Genomic DNA, 25,083 nt, shown 5'->3' on the forward strand with positions numbered 1-25,083 from the left:
AGCATGGCGAGCGAAGCGAGCCATGCGAGGGGACGCGGTGCACTAATTTGGGATCCCGGTCACTCTACGAAGAAAACGACACCAAAAAAAATAAAAAATCCTCATGTCGACCTTTAGACCTGTCGACCTAGCACATGTCGACCTAGAAACCCTGTCGACCTTCCATCCATGTCGACCTAGTGACTGTCGACCTATAGTGGTCGACCTAAACATTGTCGACCTAGACTGTCGATTTGATGAACCACACCCCTGCATACAGTGTTTTATAGGAAACCACTGTAGTGTAGCATTTCATATCCAGATACAGCCGCTGTCGCACACAGAATATAGGCATGCTGCATATAATTTAAATCCGCAAAAGCTGCTTGTGCACCCTATTATGCTGCATCTTGCAAATAAGATGCATTTTAATGGAAAAGTAGCACAAAAAGGTGTTAGGCGCTACCAAGTAACGGCATGACTAGAAGAGCTGTTTAACGTGCCAGGAGGCTACATGTGTGTGGACACACTGTATAACTATAGTGTTCGTGTATACACAGTACATATTTTTCTTTTTGGCCTTTGGTATGTTTCACTCCTGGATAGGCTCTTGGCACTATTAGAAACTGTAGTAACTAGAGTGGGTGTAGAGATGCCATTGCTATGTTTGCCTCCAGGGCCTACATCCTATACACCCAGCTCATTAAATCGAATGCTGCTGGTAGAGACACTAACACTCCTCCTAGATGAGCCGCCAGCTGAAAAGTTACCTTGCTCTATCACAGACATAATGTGAACTGAGGTGCACTGCAAGGTGTCATAATGTGAACAGAGGCTCTACAATGGCATGATATGACTTTGTGGCACCTGTGTGGCATAATGTGAGCTAAGGCATTACTATGGGGCATAAAATTAACAACCACTGTGAAGAGAGGTGATGCTCTTGAAGCAGTGGGGGGTAGCGGCCCCTTTTGGAATGTTGCAATGGGGCCCACAAAGCCTATGTGTGGGTCTATGGGGTCAATTCTATTTGGCAACTAAAGAATAGCGCAGGGAATTAGCTCCCGACGCTATTCAATTCAGCTAAAGTTAAGTCGGCGATGTCCCGTTCTCGCCGACTTAACAGGTAGTTTTGTCGGGAGAACGGGCATTCTCCGACTTAACTACCCGGCGCGAGGCTGATTCCCGACAGAATCAGCCTCGCGCCGGCCGCGAGGCAGCACTTTTGTCAGGCTTCTTCTCTCATCCCCCGGGGATGAGAGAAGAATTCCCGACAATTGCGGGCAACTAGTAGCAGAATTGAATAGCGTCGGGAGCTAATTCCCGGCGCTATTCTTTAGTTGCCGAATAGAATTTACCCCTATGTATGGCCATGGGCACTTGGCGGTTATAATGGGGGATTATGGAAACAGTACAGGAAGGAATAAATGTCTGCACCATGGGGCTGATTCAGATGTGGTTGGAGGTGCAGCAAATAGCTCAAAGTACTGTTTCTCAGTATTTGCGCATGCGCCGAACCTGTGCAGAGCATGTGCAGTACGAGGTCCTGTGTCGGTGGATACACTACAGCTGCAGACTGTCAGTTATTGACACTCTGCTGCCGTTTGGGGGCCGTTAGGAGGTGGCAGCGGCCGGTTTCCCAAAACGAAGGCATGTCGCTCAGTTTTAGGGTAGTGCTGAGGCCAGGATCTCATCGGAAAACTGAGATTTCCTGTCCCTTTTTGTAGGAACTGCGGCGGCCACTGCATGACTCCAAGGCTTATGCTGCCGGCCGGTGGTGTTGCAAGTGATTCGATGCTACGTCCTAGAATGAAGCACAGATTCAGGGCCCATGAAAAGGTCCCGCTTCACCCTAGCACCCCCTAACCTGCAACCCCCCCCCCCTCCACCGCCTCTCTGACAGGAGATGCATCATTATACATATACAGAGTAAATGGACAACACTCAAGGGCTCTTAAAGTGAAAACGTATATTGTAAACAACGTCACAAAATTTTGTGACTTTGTTCACAGTATACTTTCACTTTTAAATCCTTGAGTGATGACCATTCTTTCTGCCTGTGCATACAGACTAGCAGGCATGTTAGGAATTGTATAGGGCACTGAGGCCAATTTTCAATTTTTGTGCCGGAATAATATATATCAGAATATATAAATTTTATAATAATATATATAATATATATATTTTCATATGGGGTCTGGTGGAGATATTTAATTGTATGTACTGTATTGTGTCCCAGTGCTGTGTTTCCACTATTATGCTGTTTACAAGCGCAAATCACCCATCAGCTGTAAGATCTGCTCTGTCTGTGGTCCCACAGAAACCCCCATGGGTTACTTACCTAAAATTTGTTTCTTTGTTTTTCCCTTGGCATTGACTTGATACCTCTTGCAGGCGGCAGCAGCATTACAGCGACTTTGCTGGGTGTAGACGTGTAGTCTGTTGGAGAGCTGGGATCCAGGGGCCTGGAGGAAGTGCATTAGGGCGGGCTATGAGGTGGGCCTGTGTTGGCACCCCTCAGGAGCCATAGTTACATGACCTTGATGTGACACGTGTCCGCACGGAGGAAGTGATGAGACACTATCTGGTACAGCCTGCTAGCGGCGGCTGCACCTGATTAGACCCGCAGCAGCAGCCAGCAATGTATAAAAGGAGGAGGCCGCATATAGAGGCATCATTCTGTTTTCTCTAACGTTCTAGTGGATGCTGGGGACTCCGTAAGGACCATGGGGAATAGACGGGCTCCGCAGGAGACAGGGCACTCCAAGAAAGAATTAGGACTACTGGTGTGCACTGGCTCCTCCCTCTATGTCCCTCCTCCAGACCTCAGTTAGAATCTGTGCCCGGTCAGAGCTGGGTGCACTTTAGTGAGCTCTCCTGAGCTTGCTAATAAGAAAGTATTTTATTAGGATTTTTTATTTTCAGAGAGATCTGCTGGCAACAGACTCTCTGCTACGTGGGACTGAGGGGAGAGAAGCAAACCTACTAACTGCGGATAGGTTGCGCTTCTTAGGCTACTGGACACCATTAGCTCCAGAGGTATCGAACACAGGAACTTAACCTTGGTCGTCCGTTCCCGGAGCCGTGCCGCCGTCCCCCTCGCAGAGCCAGAAGACAGAAGCCGGCGAGTGAAGCAAGAAGACCTCAAAATCGGCGGCAGAAGACTCCTGTCTTCATATGAGGTAGCGCACAGCACTGCAGCTGTGCGCCATTGCTCCCACACTAACCCACACACTCCGGTTACTGTAGGGTGCAGGGGGGGGCGCCCTGGGCAGCAATTGAGTACCTCCTGGCAAAAATAGAGCATATATACAGTTGGGCACTGTATATATGCATGAGCCCCCGCCATTATTTTACACAAAATCGCGGGACAGAAGCCCGCCGCTGAGGGGGCGGGGCTTCTTCCTCAGCACTCACCAGCGCCATTTTCTCTCCACAGCTCCGCTGAGAGGAAGCTCCCCAGGCTCTTCCCTGCAGAAGCACGATAGAAGAGGGTGAAAAGAGAGGGGGGGCACATAAATTTGGCGTAAAAACAATATATACAGCAGCTACTGGGTTAACACTACGTTACTGTGTGATTCCTGGGTCATATAGCGCTGGGGTGTGTGCTGGCATACTCTCTCTCTGTCTCTCCAAAGGGCCTTGTGGGGGAACTGTCTTCAAATAGAGCATCCCCTGTGTGTGTGGTGTGTCGGTACGTGTGTGTCGACATGTCTTAGGTAAAAGGCTCCCCTAAGGAGGAGATAGAGCAAATGTGTGTGAGGGTGTCTCCGTCGACAACGCCGACACCTGTTGGATATGTGTAATTAAGTGCTGAGGTGAATTTATTGCACAAAAGATTAGAGAACAGACAGGAAATCTACCCATGTCTGTCCCTCTGTCGCAGAGACCTTCAGTGTCTCTCAATGCTCACTATCCAAAATAATAAACACTGATGTCGACACGGAGATTGACTCCAGTGTCGACTACGATAATGCAAAGTTACAGCCAAAATGGCAGAAAAGTATTCAATATATGATTATTGTAATAAAAGATGATTTGCATATCACTGATGACTCATCTGTCCCTGACACAAGGGTACACATGTTTAAGGGGAAGAAAGCTGAGGTAAATTTCCCTCCTCTCATGAGGAAAAAGAGCGGGAATCTCCAGACAAGAGACTGCAGTTTCCCACGAAGAATTCTCAGGCAGTATCCTTTCCCCACTAGGGCCAGGATACGATGGGAATCTTCCCCTAGGGTGTCACGTTTGCCCAAAAGCTAACCTGTCGTAACAGCTATTCTCAGGGATCCTGCAGATAACGGGCACATTCTGGTACACTACTCAGACCGGCGATTGTGTCGGCATGGGTTTATAGCGCTGGGGCAGAGTGGACAGGTACCTTATCAGCAGAGATTGAGACCCTAGTATGTAGATATATATAGATATATGTATATATAGAGATATATATATATTAAAGATGCTGTCTTAAGATATATATAAAGATATATATATATATATATATATATATATATATATATATATATATAGTACAGTGTTTCTCCACATTAACAGTAGAGAAAGATGGCACTCTCCAGACTTGTTATAATATACGCAGTAAAGTCATTTATTCACAAAACTTGGTTCCATGTAATCTTCATGTCACAAACAAGGTATATACAAAAAGGGCTCACCAACGTTTCGGTCCTTATTCGGACCTTTCTCAAGGTATTAGCCAGTCTCTCAGTGCAAAATCAGGAAAACAGCAGCGTCAGTGTCAACATCAAAAGCAGGAACCGGTATCTGCATATTGCCTCCCAGGCCCCCTGAATATATACCCAGGAGCTAACTAGTGAAAGGGTCACAAGCCCATATGGCCGCAGCGTCACTTCCGGTAATACCGGAAGTCCCGTTCCGCCGGCCGTGTTGTACGTGTATAACCCAAACGGCAGTATTGGGGGATAGATCCAGTTAACCCCATTGCGCAGGCTGGTCTGTTGTCTCTCAAGCCCTGGGCGGACAGCCGTTAGCTACCCCGGCTGTACCGCCGGTATCCATGGTGACGCGTGTGTCGCCGCGTCACTTCCGGTTTAAACCGGAAGTCATGCGTTCCACCAGGCGGAACTTGCGTTTCAGGCCGTAATCTGAGTATAAGGGGATTCTGTGGTACACAGTGTGAAACTACAAGTGCAACACAAATATAAACATATCAGAGGTGGGTTTGTTACACTATTGGCTGGGCACGATGTGGACATTAGAGACATTAAAGAATTAAAGCTAATAATTGGTAAAGTGGGTATAATGGGGACCTGGAGAGTCACACATATTACATCATGAAGACCAGTTTGTACAGACATATAAGTGTGCGCTACGCGCGTCACACCAGTGCAGAAAATATTAGTGAGCTATCATATCATGGTTTTAGGTTACCATATAAATTTAATCTTGGTATATTAGGAGGATGCTATACATAAGAATAATTAACAAGAATAATTAACAAGTGTTCACAAAGACTCATGGTGGAGGGTATTCATAGCTTGGCTATAGTTCACCTCAGAATGTCTCCAACGAGACTGGGTAGAGTCTAGCAAGGAAGAGTCTTCTGGCTGCGGTCCTTGATCGCTGCTCTATTAACCCAGAAATATTGAGAGGGGGTTATTTTCATTCATCCCTCTAGGGGAGATAGTGTCTAATCTGTGAATCCAGAAGCTTTCTCTTCGTTTCAAACTCATGATGCGGTCCCCGCTGTTTGAGGTTTGGTGATTTCCGGTATGCCATCATAGGAGGTCGGAAATCACCAAACCTCAAACAGCTCCTACTGAGACCAACTGCGAATCCAACCGCTCCTAACAGGACAACATGGTTGCAAGAGCAGAAACCAGGATGCTATAAATGCACCGGTTGCACCACATGCCGAAGCATGCTCACCGGACCCACCTTCCCGCACCCACATTCTGGACATCCAATCAAGATTAAGTATAAATTACACTGCCTGATGGACCATGTCATCTATATCCTCGTATGCCCCTGCGGGCTATACTATGTTGGGATGACATCGAGAAGATTCCGTGATAGAATGGCAAACCATAGGACTACCATCCATCTAAGAAGGCAGAACAACCCGTACCGAGGCACTTTTTGACCCATCATCACCAGGTATCCAATCTCAGGTGCAAACTTATTGACTGGGTACCACCACCCGCCCGTGGCGGGGACCGCATCATGAGTTTGAAACGAAGAGAAAGCTTCTGGATTCACAGATTAGACACTATCTCCCCTAGAGGGATGAATGAAAATAACCCCCTCTCAATATTTCTGGGTTAATAGAGCAGCGATCAAGGACCGCAGCCAGAAGACTCTTCCTTGCTAGACTCTACCCAGTCTCGTTGGAGACATTCTGAGGTGAACTATAGCCAAGCTATGAATACCCTCCACCATGAGTCTTTGTGAACACTTGTTAATTATTCTTGTTAATTATTCTTATGTATAGCATCCTCCTAATATACCAAGATTAAATTTATATGGTAACCTAAAACCATGATATGATAGCTCACTAATATTTTCTGCACGGGTGTGACGCGCGTAGCGCACACTTATATGTCTGTACAAACTGGTCTTCATGATGTAATATGTGTGACTCTCCAGGTCCCCATTATACCCACTTTACCAATTATTAGCTTTAATTCTTTAATGTCTCTAATGTCCACATCGTGCCCAGCCAATAGTGTAACAAACCCAACTCTGATATGTTTATATTTGTGTTGCACTTGTAGTTTCACACTGTGTACTACAGTATCCCCTTATACTCGGATTACGGCCTGAAACGCAAGTTCCGCCTGGTGGAACGCATGACTTCCGGTTTAAACCGGAAGTGATGCGGCGACACACGCGTCACCATGGATATCGGCGGTACAGCCGGGGTAGCTAACGGCTGTCCGCCCAGGGCTTGAGAGACAACAGACCAGCCTGCGCAATGGGGTTAACTGGATCTATCCCCCAATACTGTCGTTTGGGTTATACACTTACAACACGGCCGGCGGAACGGGACTTCCGGTATTACCGGAAGTGACGCTGCGGCCATATGGGCTTGTGACCCTTTCACTAGTTAGCTCCTGGGTATATATTCAGGGGGCCTGGGAGGCAATATGCAGATACCGGTTCCTGCTTTTGATGTTGACACTGACGCTGCTGTTTTCCTGATTTTGCACTGAGAGACTGGCTAATACCTTGAGAAAGGTCCGAATAAGGACCGAAACGTTGGTGAGCCCTTTTTGTATATACCTTGTTTGTGACATGAAGATTACATGGAACCAAGTTTTGTGAATAAATGACTTTACTGCGTATATTATAACAAGTCTGGAGAGTGCTATCTTTCTCCACTGTTAATGTGGAGAAACACTGTACTGTACTATGAGTTTGACCCAGTGATTGGATCAGACTTTGATTTGGCACCCCAGCCGTTACCTGCGTTGGGTGAGAGTGTGGGGCTTCCCGTGTATGTATGTGTATATGTATGTATGTATATATATATATATATATAACATGCCCAAAGAGACATGAGTATACTGGGTCCTAGAGACAAAGCTATGTCGATTTCTGCTTGACGTGTCCTGTAGAATATGCAATGGACAGATGATGCCGACTTAAGAGGCATATGGAAGGCTGAGGATTGTGTGGAGAAGGGTTCTCGGACCTGGTCTCCACAGCTATAGCTGGTAATTCTGTTGTTTTGCCTTATATTCCTGCACAGCCTAGGAAAGCGCGACATTATCAAATGCAGCCTTTAGAACAAAGAAACAAGAAAGTCTGAGGTGCGTCCTTTCTTGCCAGAGGCGGGGGCAGAGGAAAGAAGCTGCACAACACAGCTAGGTCCCAGGAACAGAAGTCCTCCCCGGCCTCTACAAAAATCAGGCGGAGCTAGGCCCGGTGGGGGCACGCCTGTATAAGTTCAGCCACAAGTGGGCTCACTCCCTGTTAGGTCCCTGGGCAATAGATATTGTGTCTCAGGGATGCAAGCTGGACTTTGAGAAGATGCCCCCTCACCGACGGCCCTGCCGGCTTCCCCCCACGAGAGGGAAACAGTGTTAACTGCAATTCACAAATTGTATCTTCAGCAGGTGGTGGTCAAGGTTCCCCTCCTTCAACAGGGAAAGGGTTATTATTCGACCATGTTTGTAGTACCGAAACCGGACGGTTCGGTCAGACCCATATTGAATTTAAAATTCCTGAACATATACCTGAAAAGGTTCAAGTTCAAGATGGAATCGCTCAGAGCGGTCGTCGCAAGCCGGGAAGAGGGGGATTATATGGTGTCTCGGGACATAAAGGATGCATACCTTCATGTCCCCATTTATCCACCTCATCAGGCATACCTCAGATTTGTGGTACAGGATTGTCATTACCCATTCCAGACGTTGCCGTTTGGTCTGTCCACGGCACCGAGAATATTTACCAAGGTAATGGCAGAAATGATGATGCTTCTGCGAAAGCAAGGAGTTACAATTATCCCATACTTGGACAATCTCCTCATAAAGGCGAGGTCCAGAGAGCAGTTGCTGATCAGCGTAGCACACTCTCGGGAGGTGTTGCAACAGCACGGCTGGGTTCTGAATATTCCAAAGTCGCAGCTGATTCCTACGACGCATCTGCCCTTCTTGGGCATGATTCTGGACACAGACCAGAAGAGGGTTTTTCTCCCGACGGAGAAGGCTCAGGAGCTCGTGACTCTGGTCAGAGACCTCTTAAAACCAAAACAGGTGTCGGTGCATCAATGCACGCGAGTCCTGGGAAAGATGGTGGCGTCATACGAAGCCATTCCCTTCGGCAGGTTCCATGCGAGGACCTTTCAGTGGGATCTGTTGGACAAGTGGTCCGGATCGCATCTTCATATGCAGCGGCTGATCACCCTATCCCCCAGGGCCAGGGTTTCTCTTCTGTGATGGCTGCAGAGTGCTCACCTTCTCGAGGGTCGCAGGTTCGGCATTCAGGACTGGGTCCTGGTGACCACGGATGCAAGCCTCCGAGGGTGGGGGGCAGTCACACAGGGAAGGAATTTCCAGGGTCTGGGGTCAAGTCAGGAGACTTGTCTGCACATCAATATCCTGGAACTAAGGGCCATATACAACGCCCTAAGTCAAGCGGAGCCTCTGCTCCGCAACCAACCGGTGCTGATTCAGTCAGACAACATCACCGCAGTAGCTCATGTAAACCGCCAAGGCGGCACAAGGAGCAGGGTGGCGATGGCGGAAGCCACCAGAATTCTTAGCTGGGCGGAGAATCACGTAAAAGCACTGTCAGCAGTGTTCATTCCGGGAGTGGACAACTGGGAAGCAGACTTCCTCAGCAGGCACGACCTCCACCCGGGAGAGGGGGGACTTCATCAAGAAGTCTTCACACAGATTACAAGTCGTTGGGAACTGCCACAGGTGGACATGATGGCATCCCGCCTCAACAAAAAGCTACAAATGTATTGCGCCAGGTCAAGAGACCCTCAGGCGATAGTTGTGGACGCACTAGTGACACCATGGGTGTTCCAGTCGGTTTATGTGTTTCCTCCTCTTCCTCTCATACCCAAGGTGCTGAGAATCGTAAGGAAAAGAGGAGTGAGAACAATACTCATTGTTCCGGTTTGGCCAAGAAGGACTTGGTATCCGGAATTGCAAGAAATGCTCACAGAGGACCCATGGCCTCTGCCTCTCAGACAGGATCTGTTGCAACAGTGGCCCTGTCTGTTCCAAGACTTACCGCGGCTGCGTTTGACGGCATGGCGGTTTAACGCTGGATCCTAGCAGAAAAAGGCATTCCGGATGAGGTTATTCCTACGCTAATAAAGGCTAGGAAGGACGTGACGGCTAAGCATTATCACCGTATATGGCGAAAATATATTGCTTGGTGTGAGACCAGGAATTCCCCTACGGAGGAATTCCAGCTGGGCAGTTTCCTTCACTTCCTACAGTCGGGAGTGACTTTGGGCTTAAAATTGGGGTCCATTGAGGTCCAGATTTCAGCCCTATCCATTTTCTTTCAAAAGGAACTGGCTTCTCTTCCTGAAGTTCAGACGTTTGTAAAGGGAGTGCTGCATATTCAGCCCCTTTTTTGCCACCAGTGGCACCTTGGGATCTTAACGTGGTGTTGAGTTTCCTGAAATCACACTGGTTTGAGCCACTTAAGACCGTGGAGTTAAAATATCTCACGTGGAAGGTGGTCATGCTGTTGGCCTTAGCTTTGGCTAGGCGTGTGTCAGAATTGGCGGCTTTGTCACATAAAAGCCCCTATCTGGTTTTCCATATGGACAGGGCAGAATTACGGACTCGTCCGCAATTTCTGCCAAAAGTGGTGTCATCTTTTCATTTGAACCAACCTATTGTGGTGCCTGCGGCTGCTCGTGACTTGGAGGATGCCAAGTTACTAGAGGTAGTCAGGGCTTTGAAGGTTTATGTAGCCTGAACGGCTGGAGTCAGGAAAACTGAGTCGTCGTTTATCCTGTATGCATCCAACAAGCTGGGTGCTTCTGCTTCAAAGCAAACTATTGCTCGCTGGATCTGTAACACGATTCAGCAGGCTCATTTTGCGGCTGGATTGCCGCCTCCAAAATCAGTAAAAGCCCCTTCCACAAGGAAGGTGGGCTCTTCTTGGGCGGCTGCCCGAGGGGTCTCGGCATTACAGCTTTGCCGAGCAGCTACTTGGTCGGGTTCAAACACTTTTACAAAATTCTACAGGTTTGATACCCTGGCTGAGGAGGACCTTGTGTTTGCTCATTCGGTGCTGCAGAGTCATCCGCACTCTCCCGCCCATTTGAGAGCTTTAGTATAATCCCCATGGTCCTTACGTAGTCCCCAGCATCCACTAGGACGTTAGAGAACATAAGATTTTACTTACCGGAAAATCAATTTCTCGTAGTCCGTAGTGGATGCTGGGCGCCCGTCCCAAGTGCGGATTTCTTCTGCAATGCTTGTATATAGTTATTGCTTACATAAGGGTTATGTTATGGTTACATCAGCTTGGTATGATGCTCTGTTGTTGTTCATACTATTAACTGGGTAAGTTTATCACGAGTTATACGGTGTGATTGGTGTGGCTGGTATGAGTCTTACCCTGGATTCCAAAATCCTTTCCTTGTACCGTCAGCTCTTCCGGGCACAGTTTCCTTAACTGATGTCTGGAGGAGGGACATAGAGGGAGGAGCCAGTGCACACCAGTAGTCCTAATTCTTTATTAAAGTGCCCTGTCTCCTGCGGAGCCCGTCTATTCCCCATGGTCCTTACAGAGTCCCCAGCATCCACTACAGACTACGAGAAATAGATTTACCGGTAAGTAAAATCTTATTTTTTTGGTAGATTAATTCTGTGGCATCCTCCAGGGACTGGCGGTCCTAGGCAGGTGCCTAAAGCTGACTAGTGATAGAGCCGACCCTGCATGGATCACTAATCTTCTACTTATATCAGATGCCTCCTGTGCATTACCATACTATTGCATCACTGCTGCGTCCATTTAAGCAGCAGTGATTGCACCTCCAACCACATCTGAATCGGGCCCCATGAGCTCTACGTAGAAGTGCTTATTTGATGGCAGACCCTGTACACAAAGTAAACCCATAAAGTGAAAGAAACATATGATGAACAGCAGCATATAATTTAGCATTCAGCAATATATTTATCCTGATAAGCAGCATTTTATTTCAGAGACCTTGCTGTGACAGGACGCCTCCTAGAAAGCTGAGATTATGTGAATGCATAGTTCATAATTCGAATTGGATCATCCCACCAACCCTTGTTTTGGATATTACGAAGGACATGCACATTTTACCAAACCAAGCACTTCAGCGACAGGGACTGATACTTTTGTGGATGAAGTGCTTGGTTTGTTTAGGCCCCCACAAACCAGTTTTTCGGAAGGATTACCTCTGATCACTAATAAGGATACCGGAAGTTCGGGTGGACTCAGTTTTTTCCCGAAAACTGAGCCAGATCATCTCCACTTTTTTTTTTTATTATTTTTGTTGTTCTTGTTGTTGTTATTAATAAACCAATTTTATTTGTTACAAATTACCCACAGGGGAGTAGATGTATTAAACCTGGAGAAGTGATAAGTGGAAGGTGATAACACACCAGCCAATCAGCTCCTAACTGTCATTTTTCAAGCCCATAATGATTGGCTGGTGTGTTATCTCCTTCCACTTATCACTGATTTATCACCTCATTATCACTTCTGCAGGCTTAATACCTCTGCCCCAACATGGCAGTTAGGAGCTTATTGGCTGGTACTTTATCTCCATTCACTTTATCGCTTTCCAAGGCTTAGTATATAGGCCACTTACTTTTTTTCAGTTTTGGAAAGGTGTTAGATGTAAGTACAGTAATACCACTCCCAGTATCTTGCTAGCACCCCTCAAGCCCACTCCCTTTATAGCATTTTCCGGTGTGTGTTTTGAGTGTAAAACAAGAGTGCATTGACTATGGCCTGACATCACAATCTTCTGTACATGCACAGATGCTCACTGCTTGGCTTTCATGTGGATCCTATAATAACTGCACTGTTACATGCTACAGTGGGTCATCCGACTGCATTTAACAATTGCTATATCTGTGGGAGCTTTTCTCCAGTAACTGAAAGATTTGGGAAAGCTCATATTCCACAGCGGGTGTCTGTCCTTGCCTTGGCAGGTGTGTCTGTGACAATGGAGGAAATAGTAAGTTCCCTGCGGGTGCAAGAATTCTTTTCAATAAAGCAAATGAAAGAATAAAGGCCCTAAACCAGTTTAATTTGACGTGGGGAAGTCACCCCTTCTTTTGCAATTTCCCTTTCGAAAACTGCAAAAAAACTAAATCCCAAACTGTAACAGCTGTCTTCATGGCCGGTCAGCAGGCGGGATAAAAGGAGCAGCATTGTTTCCACTGAAGGCAGCAGGAAAACCTGAGCTCTCATGTGGAACGTTTCCCTTGTTTGAAGTTAGGATTGAGGTATGCGGCCTGTAAGAGAACCATTCACCCTAGAGTTGAAAAGCTCGGAATGAGTATGTGCAGTGTTGCAGCCCCACTGAGGACAGTGTACCCCTTCACTAGTTTTTGGTGTTTTTGTTTTTCATTTAATGTTTGAGGATTTATAGCAGTCTCCTTTATGACCAGATAAGCAACTGAAAAAAATGATCAACTTGTTATTCATAATGTGTTTAGCTGGTAATCCTTGTAATCAATTCTGTTTTATTGGACATCACCTATTCTCTGTTTTGTAGGTGCATTGAGCAGAAATTCAAGCGATGCCCTCCACTTCCAACCACTAGTGTCATCATTGTGTTTCATAACGAGGCCTGGTCCACTCTACTCCGGACAGTGTACAGTGTCTTGCACACATCGCCTGCAATTCTGCTGAAAGAGGTCCTTCTCGTAGATGACGCTAGTACGGATGGTAAGTCATCTCTCTAGTGTGATAACATTATATGTGTACAGGTGGTTGTGGTATGGCAGAGTGTAAGTCCACACCAGCGGATGTCCTCAGACAATGAGCAGCCCAGTATGTAACCTGTGGGGTGGTTTATTTAGTAGCAGTGTGATGTTACAGCCATACTCCGTTATACACACTCAGACTAGTCATGAGCAGAGCCTGAGTGGAGTGGAGGTATACCGCCCACCAGTTGGTGACTGTATGCAAGTAGCAGTGCAAGTGGAACCAGGTGCTCTGGAGGTGAGGAATCGGAGTAATATTGCATGTCTCCCAGAGGTTAGTGGAAAACATCTGTCTCGCACTGTGGTGCTCTTGCACAGTGACAAGATGGCGGCCATCTTGGTAAGGGTTGAAGCTTCCGTTGTGGAACAAATATGGAGTATGCACAATAGCATCCTCCATCTTCAGCAATATGAAGGGAATAAAGGACACAGAAAGTTGTGTACCTTACACTCTATATTTGATTGCTGATATGTCTTTATTATTACAGTCATTCATTGAGCAATAGCTAGCAGTCTGTAACCAGTGCCAATGACCACTCTCCAAGTGGTGACACCATACTTACCTTTTGCAAAATAATTTCAATAAAATTGTGGATTTAAAACAAATATGCAGATATCACAGCATGCCAACAAATGGGGTGTGTACTGTCCACCAAATGGGCACTCTAGCCAGCGCGACCAGGGGTGCGTCAAGCTTGTCACTGATACTTCGGTTTTAGGATTTATCCCTCTTTAAGATGTTCCTTTTTTCTGTTTGTTTGCATTTGTGTGTTTTGGGCTGTAACATTATATTGCCTTTTTTTTTTAATGCAATTGTTATGATTGAGTGAGGAATGAAAACAGGTGTTGATGGCTGGCTGCGATTGTGGGTAAGGAGGGCAGAAGGAGTAATCAATGTTGCCTAAGACTAGGTATATGTGAGGGTATCCGGACTCTAGGTCAACACCAATTAGGTCGACAACCAATAGGTTAACACCCATTGGTCGACAGTGGATAGGTCAACACTAGTACAGGTTGAGTATCCCTTATCCAAAATGCTTGGGACCAGAGGTATTTTGGATATCGGATTTTTCCGTATTTTGGAATAATTGCATACCATAATGAGATGTCATGATGATGGGACCTAAATCTAAGCACAGAATACATTTATGTTACATATACACCTTATACACACAGCCTGAAGGTAATTTTAGCCAATATTTTTTATAACTTTGTGCATTAAACAAAGTGTGTCTACATTCACACAATTCATTTATGTTTCATATACACCTTATACACACAGCCTGGGGGTCATTTAATACAATATTTTTAATAACTTTGTGTAGTAAACATAATTGTGTACATTGAGCCATCAAAAAACAAAGGTTTCACTATCTCACTTTCACTCAAAAAAGTCCGTATTTCGGAATATTCCGTATATCGGAATATTTGGATATGGGATACTCAACCTGTATTAGGTTGACACTGCCATTAGGTCGACATGCGTTTTTCACTTGTTTTTTATTTACTTTTTCATACTTTACGATCCACGTGTACTACAATTGGGAACGGTAACCTTGCCCGCAGCATGGCGAGCGTAGCGAGCCATGCAAGGGAACGCGCTGTACTAATTGGGGTTCCCGGTCACTTGACGGAGAAAACAACACCAAAATCAAACATAAAAAACGCATGTCGACCTTTTTTCTAGTCGACCTTTGTTCTAGTTGACCTAATGGCCGTGTCATCCTACCCACTGTCGACCTAATGGGTGTTGACCTAATTGGTGTCGACCATGAGTCCCATACCCATATGTGAGGCAAATCAGTCTGACCTGCACAGATGAGATATAGCATTAGAAGTGGCCATTAAAAATGAATGGACACGTTTTGTCAGCTGTAATGTTAAAATTCTTTCAACAGTCTGTGTACTAAGCCTTGGAGAGCGATAAAGTACCAGCCAATCAGCTCCTAACTGCCATGTCACAGGCTGTGTTTGAAAAATGGCAGGAGCTGGTTGGTTGTTACTTTAACTCCATCCACTTTCTCTTTCCAAGGCTTAGTAAATCACTGTATTGGTTCCAATTATTATATATTCCCAGATAACTTTTTTAGATGTGATTTTAGATCTCGCACCCAAATGTGTCTCCCCTATTGGCTGTGTTTTGTAACTTTATTCCTTCCCTTGCCCAGTGACCAGACATAACTTCTTCAGCATAAGAGCTTTTGCTGTACAGAACTTATTGAGAAATAACGTTCTCTCACGTTTGTAATGAACTAAATGACTCCACTAGGTCTGCCAGGGTCTCTCTGACAAGTCTAGTTTATCAAGCAGTCAATGTACCTGAGATGATTAAAGGTATTTGGTTTCCAGAATTAGATAGTGACAAAGGAGTTCATTTTCTAGTTTTGCTCCCCCAAAGAATGCGCTGAACAGAAAGCAGTTTGTCTTTTTTTCCCCTTCAATGAAGGTTTTCTTTTATTTAGTACTTAAATTGTAAATTCTGTTAAATGTAATACTGCCTGTATGCACAAAGCAAGCTTTTAAAGCTCAGGCAGCAAGTTTTTGGGGCAATAAAATCTTGTGACTTCTTTTCTTCCTACTATTAGTGGCTTCAGCATTGTTGGAAGGGGTTCACTACGGGTGGCCGGCGGTCGGGCTCCCGGCGACCAGCATCCCGGCGCCGGGAGCCCGACCGCCGGCTTACCGACAGCTTGGCGAGCGCAAATGAGCCCCTTGCGGGCTCGCTGCGCTCGCCACGCTACGGGCACGGTGGCGCGCTACGCGCGCCACACTATTTTATTCTCCCTCTATGGGGGTCGTGGACCCCCACGAGGGAAAATAATTGTCGGTATGCCCGCTGTCGGGCTCCCGGCGCCGGTATACTGAGCGCCGGGAGCCCGACCGCCGGCAAACAGAAGACCACCCGTTGGAAGTTCTTATTATGTTGGTGCTGCTATCTGTAGCCTGTACAACAAAGTATAAATGTTTATATTGATATGTAAAAACCAAAAAGGCATCATATTAGTTGCATACTCACGGCTAAGCTCACACATGCTTGTCGCAAGCGGCGCCTCCTTGCCCAGAGAGAGAGAGAGAGTGTGTCGGCACCTATGGTTTCGGTGACGTTGCTAGATAACTAACCTGATTTTTCTGACCGTCTACTGTAACACATTAAATCATTCAATAAATATTTAAAATGGTTATGTTTCTGCTTCCAAACACGAATGGTAGAAATATACTGCTGCATCTCTACTAGCCATTGACTGGGCATGCCCTTCTTTTCATGTCAGTAAGTTCTCGGTACCTGGCTCTGATGTGTACAGTGTCTTACATAGGGCCCGATTCAGACCTGATTGCTGTTGTTTGAAATCGCACAGCAACCGATTATCAAATGACTGTGCATGCGTATGCACCACAATGCGCAGGCGCGTCGCCAAACAGCGTCAGGATGGTGCAAATATTTTGATCACATGGGCGTTCGCAAGGGGATTGACAGAAAGAGGACGTTTGTGGGTGGTAACTGGCCGTTTTCATGGAGTGTCAGGAAAAACGCAGGTGTTCCCAAGCATTTTCAGGGCAGGTATGTGATGTCCGCTCTGGCCCAGATCAGCCCGTTCTTTTCACACTGTTGGAGTAAGTCCTGGGCTATGCACAGACTGGAAAAATAATTCGATGGTGAGTGAGTTGCGAATGGATTTGCAGCAGTCTGCTGTCTGGTGGAATTTTTGCACGGCGTACACATAAATTTGCACACTTGCATGGGACGGGTTTTCACTCCTATGGGCGGCGGCCATCTGATCGCAGACTGCTGCAGAAACGCACAGCAGCGATCAGGTCTGAATCAGGCCCATAGTACAATAGGTAGGTAGGTAAGTAAAGGTAAATAGTGCAGTGGCTGCAGGGCAGGATAGCAGGCTATGGACCTCATTCAGTAAAGATTGCAGTTTCTGCTAAAAAGAAGTTGCTGTGATCAAATAGTTGCCGCCCAGAAATAGAGGCCCTCCTTAAAACCATCTGGGCATACCTGCGTTTTTTCAGACACACACAGAAAATGGCAGGGGTACGGCCAGAAACGCCGGCTTCCTATCAGTCAAAAAGCGGATGCATTGCGATTACGATCTGTACGCATTTTCTGTTGCTATTTCTCCTCACGCATGCACAATGTGAACGCTGCGCATGCGCAGTCTTCTGATAATCCACCGGATTGCGATTCGCAAATTTTGCAATCCAAGCTGAATAAGGCCCTACGTCCGGCACTTAATCTTACTGCAGGTGTTGGCACTAGTCACCGTGAGATTATTGTGGCATACAGTACAAAAAGAAATGTACACACCTGCAGTTCCTCAGTGCACTCACCAAATCCACACCAATATATTCCGCTAATTGGATATACAAATGTTTCAGGAGATCCTAAAATATTTAACAATAGTTAAGAGAAATATACAGTATTTATAATTCAATTACTGTATACTGCAGAGTTATTGCTAACAAGACACCACTATAAAATGGCGAAAACACACACACAATAATATATATATATATATATATATATATATATATATTCCTCCAACTCCGGCACTCCGCTGACATAATTCACATACTGCACCCGGTGCCTTCCACATGTAAGCTTGCACGGCTCCACGTAATATATCCCTCCAAAGGCGGCACTCAAAGGTTCAAAAAAAATGACACAAGTCGGCTGTTTTAAGGCAAAGCCTTAAAACAGCCGACTTGTGTCATTTTTTTTGAACCTTTGAGTGCCGCCTTTGGAGGGATATATATATATATATATATATATATATATATATTATATTATTAGTATTGAGTCCAGGAGTGCCGCCTCTTTTGTGAACATATTGGATGGGGTTTTTATGTATTAAAACCTTTGTTTCCCGTCCGTTAGCACCCTTCCTCATGCAGCTATTAAACAAATCTGACTGTTTTGTTGGGAGGAATGTAATCTAGTTTAATTCAATCGTTTTTGTTTTTGTACAGATTAATGGTGTATAGCATGCTCTAACACAGGAGTAAGCTGCGGAAAACTTGTGGAACTACACAATGTTGCAAGCCCTGCCATAGTTTTGCAGTTGAGGCATGCTAAAACTGTGTGCAAGTCAGTGGCGTCACAAGGCTGGTGCAGGGGAATGCGGCCCACACCCGGGTGTGACACCTGGAGGGGGGTAACACCAAATGTCAGCTCCTCCACAGTGACAGGAGCCAGGTGTTGCAGTGTGAAAGTCTCCTACAGCACCCGACTCCTGTCATAAAATAGTAGGAGAGAGCGCATGGAGACTGTATCTGTGGGCAGCCCAGCATCTCAGGAGATGCTAGGCACGCCCCCAGAGTGATGATTCCGTGATACCCATGAGGCCACGCCCCCTGTATATTTGGCCCTGCTCCCTTTTTTGCCAGGAGATCAGGGGGGTGCATCGAGTGTCACCACACCCGGTGACGCCACTGGTGCAAGGTAAAGGTATGCTGGGATGAGTAGTTCTACTACAGCCGCTGGAGTGCTACAGTTTGCCTATTCCCTGCTTTAACGTGTGTGTGTGTGTGTGTGTGTGTGTGTGTGAGTGTGTGTGTGTGTGTGAAGGAACTGTACATATAATTGGGATGTTGTTTTCTCTCAATCTGCAGAGTATTTGAAGGAGGAGTTGGATACCTACGTGAAGTCCTTACAGATTGTAAAAGTTGTGCGACAGCCGGAGAGGAAGGGCTTAATTACTGCAAGGTTGCTTGGTGCCAGTGTCGCAACGGGTGAAGTGCTGACCTTCTTAGATGCCCATTGTAAGTTAAATGAAATCTGCCACGCATCGTTTTCATACTGACTTTGACCATGAATAGAGGACTTAGCATAATCCTCTCCTATAAACCTTTCTGTTAGCAGAGTCCTGTCAGTGTGTGGAATTATTTAGTCCTTTTACCATCAACTGTATTATTGAAGTCTAGTCTGTAAACTGTCATTATGTGTGCATTGCAGTTTATATGGTAAACAATAGTAGGAATGTCAGAACAAATGACTAAACTTTTTGAATTACATGGCTTACATTTATCTTATCAGTTTGTTTTGTTTGCCAGAGAGGGCTGCCGCAGGTGACAGGATTGTGGGGCTTCAGTGTGTGTGTATTTTATTCATACGTTGTTCATTTTGTGGCTGCCTAGTCTACATGAGCATTTCCTATATTGGCGGAAGGTCTAGTAATGTGTAAAGTGTAAACCCCACCAATACAGACACTTGTCAGCTTGTCTGTTGGCTCAGGAGAGAGTCACTGCAGGCGTTGACTCAGGAAGTATAATGATTAGTTGCATATATGAGTCTTCAGGAATCTGTTTCTCGTGTCACATTTCCTCATTCTTTGCATTATGTACCGAAAGTGTAAATTAACCATGTCCTAATCTCTGGGCATGCTGCCTTCAATAATATCGAATTGCTGTTGGGTAATATAGTAGAATAACAGCAATGAAGTAATCTCCTATTGCTCACAGTTTCAGTAATCTCTTGATAATTGCATTGAAGCAGATCTGTGACCAGGTCCTTCAGCGTTATTATTATTTATGATTCGTACATTATGTAGTGATCTAAAAATATAAGTACACCAGTGACGTGCGGTGGGGTGAGGCAGTGCCTTTACTGCCATACTAACGTTTGTGCCAGAGTTTTGACTGTATGAAGTATATGATAAATACAAAGAATATATTAGAAATATCTCCTTTGCATTATTTAAATCATTTTTATAGGCAAAACTCTGGAGTAAAAAGTCAATGACAGGTGAGGCAGTGCCTTCCCTGCCTATCTTTTCCACACATCTCTGATCAAAACTCACCAAATTTCCGTGAGTGTATTCTGCTTTAACTGTGCATAATGCCCACACAAACTCTTTGGCTCATATATTGCGTGTAAATCTAGCCAGTGCCTCCTGAGCCATTTACCTTCCTGCACGTCCCTGAAGTACACTAAGTATGGGGCATCTTATTCAGTTTAATGGAATGGCTGGATTCCCATTGTAGGGCTGGGGGTGTAGTAGAGTAAGTCCACCCTTGACTGAGCTCAGTGCAGCCTGAAGCTGAGTTGTGCTGTACAGGTGTAGTTCCACGACAGCCTCCACTAAACATGGCTTGTCTGAGAAAAAGCTTAGTGTGCTCAATAATAGGCCCAGTTAGTTTTTCTATTTTCCATTAATAAAACCCCTAAACAAAAAATATATATATTTTTCTTACTACATAATGCCTTGTGTACAGCGAGAACGGTGTACAGTAATCGTAATGTTAAGAACTACACAGTTCAGCTTTAGAAACGCCTGCATCTCCATGTGTAAGGCAGGTGAAAGTGGCGGGGCTAGGACCCATAGAGCCAGTCCAAGCATCTGTTTTATAGATGGCGATGGGTGTGGCTTGCTTGAAGAGCTCAGTGATTGCATCCTCAGTCAACACCTTTCCATAACTACTCATCCTTGCACAATTTGTGGTGCTGATCCCCTTTGCAAGCAGGTGCCTTTCTCAGTCTCCTTGTAGCAAAGAGAGTTGCCCACTGTGTTAGGGAAGTGATCTGGAGCTCATGTGCCCGACAGTAAAAGTTACAATAACCGTGCAAAGAGGGGAACAGAAGTCCTCCCCTGATCACTATTAGTTCATCTTTGCACTCCGCGCGCACAGATCTGCCCTTTCCCAGGTCAAGGAGGGACTGATCATTAGACAGGGGACTGGGGAAGGTGTAAGACAGTGGGAGGGGGGAAGAGGGAGATTGCGCGCTGTATGGACTGCCACTAAAGAATTATCGTTGTACATGATACTGGTAATTTGGGATATGCAAGTACACCATTTTGGAGCATATATAACCAGCAAGCAGCTTTAGGACTTTCGTTAGTCCATCACCTGTGGTAGGTTTATGGACCGCTTTTTATTGTGCATACAGACAGATTCTATTTACTGATCGCATATTTTTAACCTATAGTATATAAAACACCTTAGTTTAAATATTGATATTTATATGATAACTCTGGGGTCTATTCATGAAGCAGTGAAAAAAGTGGAGACCTTGCCCATGGCAACCAATCAGCATTGATGTAACATTTATAATTTGCATACTATAACATTATACAGAGCAGCTGATTGGTTGCGTGAATTTTTTTTTTTTATGATGTTATTTAGTAATATACTTTTCTTGATTACATCATTCTGCCATACCCATATCTTTTTTATTTATTTATTTTTTAAATATAAGCACAGGGAGTGTCCACAAACTCGTTATCAGGGTGCCGCAGTTGGTTTTATTATTTGTTGAATATCATAATTCACTTATGATATTAAACATAATATCATAAGGGGTGGGGGTGGGGGGTTAGTTAATACTACAAGGCCATTTATTGCAATGGGGAGGAAGGATTTTTAATAATCTATCGTTATTAAGGTGGTCAGGGCAATACCACTGTGGTATCTATTTTTTTATTAGGTGGATAGGGGTTAAAGCCACCAGGGGATCTTTTGTTACTTGGGAGACTATTGCAACTGGGGAAGAATAGGGGTTAATGTTTCGGTGGGGACCTGTGGACAAGTGGGGAATACAGACCTCCTAGGTGTTATGATTTTTCCCCCCACTAAAACACAATATGCTTTTAATTCATTATATACAAAAAACAAACCACAATTTGTGTAATTTATTTTCTAAATAGTTAAGTGGTTAAGGTTTATTATACTTTTATATCTATTACACACATTGCATATATCTTCACTTGTCACTGACTCATTACCCACTCAGGTGTTGAAATGCACATGCAATATATTGTGTGCTATAGTATCTCAATGGGTGTTTTTTTATCGTTACTTTTCCTTATTTGTTTTACAGTTCACTGACTGCCAAAGTACATTTTCCGGAAACTAAAAAACAAACCAACGCTAATTAGTTGTATTTATTAATACAACAATTCACACCAAAATAAACATTACAAATTCAAAATGTGTTCAGATCGGGCAACCAAGGCAGTCGCTGTCACTTAAAGTGGTGCAGCGTTCCTCTTAACTTCAGCAATGTAACAACTGCTACAAGAATATACAGCCTCTTCATTGCATAGACATTTCTTAATAGTATGTAAGATGGTTATAGATGACTTCACTGAACTTGGAAGACTGGGTGGTCTGTTAACTAAGACTTGGAGAGAGATAAAGTACCAGCCAATCAGCTCCTAACTGCCATGTCACATAGTTTATGAGGTTGAAAACAGACAATTTGTCCATCGAGTTCAACCTATTTGTTTTCTCCTACTCTGTATTATTTTCAGGACTAATTTTATCTGTTGATAAAGTTGGCCTTTGTGTTGTATTTCCTCATTTTATTATAACTATAGTACGTGATCTATCCACCATAACCCTGTATATCCTTATCCATTAGGAATTTATGTAGCCCATTCTTAAAAGTATTGACCGAGTTTGCCATTACTACTCCCTCGGGCAGGGAATTCCAAACTCGTATTGCCCTTACTGTGAAAAAACCTTTTCGCCTCTGTGTGCGGAATCTCCTCTCCTCTAACCTAAGTGGGTGTCCATGTGTCATCTGGGTTGATCTTACCAAAAACTAGAGATGTGCGGCGGGCACTTTTTGTGTTCTGGTTTCATGCTCGTGTTTTGGATCTGGATTGGTTTTGCCAAAACCACCCTTTCGTGTTTTGGTTTTGGATCTGGATGATTTTTGAAGAAAAAAAAACATAAAAACAACAAAAATCACATAATTTGGGAGTAATTTTGATCCTACGATATTATTAACATCAATAACATTAATTTCCACTCATTTCCAGTCTATTCTGAACAACTCACAAAATTGTTTTTAGACCACAAGGTTGCACCGAGGTGGCTGGATGACTAAGCTAAGCGACACAAGTGTGCGGCACAAACACCTGGCCCCATCTAGGAGTGACACTGCAATGGCAGACAGGATGGCACTTAAAAAAACTAGGCCCCAAACAGCACATCATGCAAAGAAGAAAAAGAGGTGCAATGAGGTAGCTGTATGACCAAGTTAAGCGACACAAGTGTGCGGCACAAACAACATTGGACGTGCTGGAATTTGCCCAGAAGTAATACACGCACAATATTGGTGGCACAGGAGAGCGTACCCTTAAACCACAGAGACTCACACACACACACACACACACACACACACACACACACACACACACACACACACACACACACACACCCTGTAAAATTAATTTGGATAATAACAACTCTTTTATTTGGAGCTATTATAATAATATGCGGCACAGGTGAAAGTACCCCTACACCACACAGGGCAAACCCTGTAAAAATTATTTCGCTGAAAAAAAATAAAGAAATCTGTTTTGGAATGTTCAAGTAGGAGTATAAATCTCAATACTATTAAGATGCTGTGGTGTCACATAAATGTATGAATGAGCTGATTATCATTTTCTTTAGGAGTTACTTGCTTCATAATTTCAAGATAAAGTTGGTTCTACAAGATGCATAAAATTGTATTGCATTTTCACAAATGGTTCCTACATGTTGTATTTTTACCTTTTTGCCTAAATAAATAGGAACGAAGTATAATATGATGTGGTTTACGTGTCACCATTCAAGAGTTGGGTGGTGTTATGTCATACCTGTTAGGAAATGCTTAAATAGATCACCACCTATGTAAATCCCATAAATGGATTTGATGTTGTAATATTGAGGGAATAGCATCTTATTACATGTATATATTTAATTGTTAAACAGGTGAGTGTTTCCATGGCTGGCTGGAGCCTCTCTTGTCTAGAATTGCAGAAGACCACACGGCTGTCGTGAGCCCAGATATTACAACAATTGACCTTAACAGTTTTGAGTTTTCCAAACCAGTGCAGCACGGCAAGCACCACAGTCGTGGCAACTTTGACTGGAGCCTGACATTTGGCTGGGAAGCTATCCCAGCCCATGAGAAAGAGAGGAGAAAGGATGAAACCTACCCCATCAAGTAAGTGTATATATAAGACCACCATTTAACAAGGAGCTTGAGTCTGTTATCGCTGCTATTGAGCTTGATACTCACTCACTCTCACTCTCTCTCTCTCTCTCATATATATATATATATATATATATATATATATATTATATATATATATATATATTTTTTTTTTTTTATTAAGAATGCTGATTTATATACAGGAATGAAAGCTATACCTTAAACACACCTTAAATACACTTTACCATGGAGCCGCTGCGGCCGCTGTACTTAATACACACTCTACATACTTTTTACGCTATTAGCGTAAAGAGTCCCGTACTGCGTACGGACTTTGCGTACAAACGCCGCGCTGACGGTACAAAGTACACACAGCGCGTACACACCCAATGAAGCAATGCAATGCGATACTAATGCACTTTAAACCTTAGCAGGGAAAGAAAGACACGACACCAGTCTGTAGTTAAACCACTGGGTTTCGACACCACAGCATATTATTGCTGAAAGGGGGTTACAATACAAACAATACAATACAACAGAATAATGGCTACATTCAATGGTACATACGTGATTGGATTCGCCGCGCTACCCGGTCCGGTCCTCGGTCATCTAATAGATAACTTTGTGTGTATTGTGTCTGAACAGGCCTGCAGCAGGCTCTCTTTATACAATTCATCCAAAACTTAACACAATGGATACTGTAATCTCTTTGTCCATTGGACACAGGGATGGTCATTTACAGTACAGGAGAGGTCA

General features: G+C 44.5%; 1 protein-coding gene across 2 annotated transcripts in view; it reads left to right on the forward strand.

Moving 5' to 3' along the window:
• The window catches only part of GALNT6 (polypeptide N-acetylgalactosaminyltransferase 6), a 116,819-nt gene that overhangs the window by 42,092 nt on the left and 49,644 nt on the right, over positions 1–25,083 (forward strand). For both annotated transcript variants that reach the window (XM_063952271.1, XM_063952270.1), the window contains exons 3-5: positions 13,190–13,362; positions 19,017–19,166; positions 24,105–24,339. In XM_063952271.1, the coding sequence (XP_063808341.1) occupies positions 13,190–13,362; positions 19,017–19,166; positions 24,105–24,339 (558 nt within the window). The remainder of the gene's footprint in view (positions 1–13,189; positions 13,363–19,016; positions 19,167–24,104; positions 24,340–25,083) is intronic.

The sequence above is a fragment of the Pseudophryne corroboree genome, chromosome 2, assembly GCF_028390025.1.
Source record: "Pseudophryne corroboree isolate aPseCor3 chromosome 2, aPseCor3.hap2, whole genome shotgun sequence".
Taxonomy (NCBI): domain Eukaryota; kingdom Metazoa; phylum Chordata; class Amphibia; order Anura; family Myobatrachidae; genus Pseudophryne; species Pseudophryne corroboree.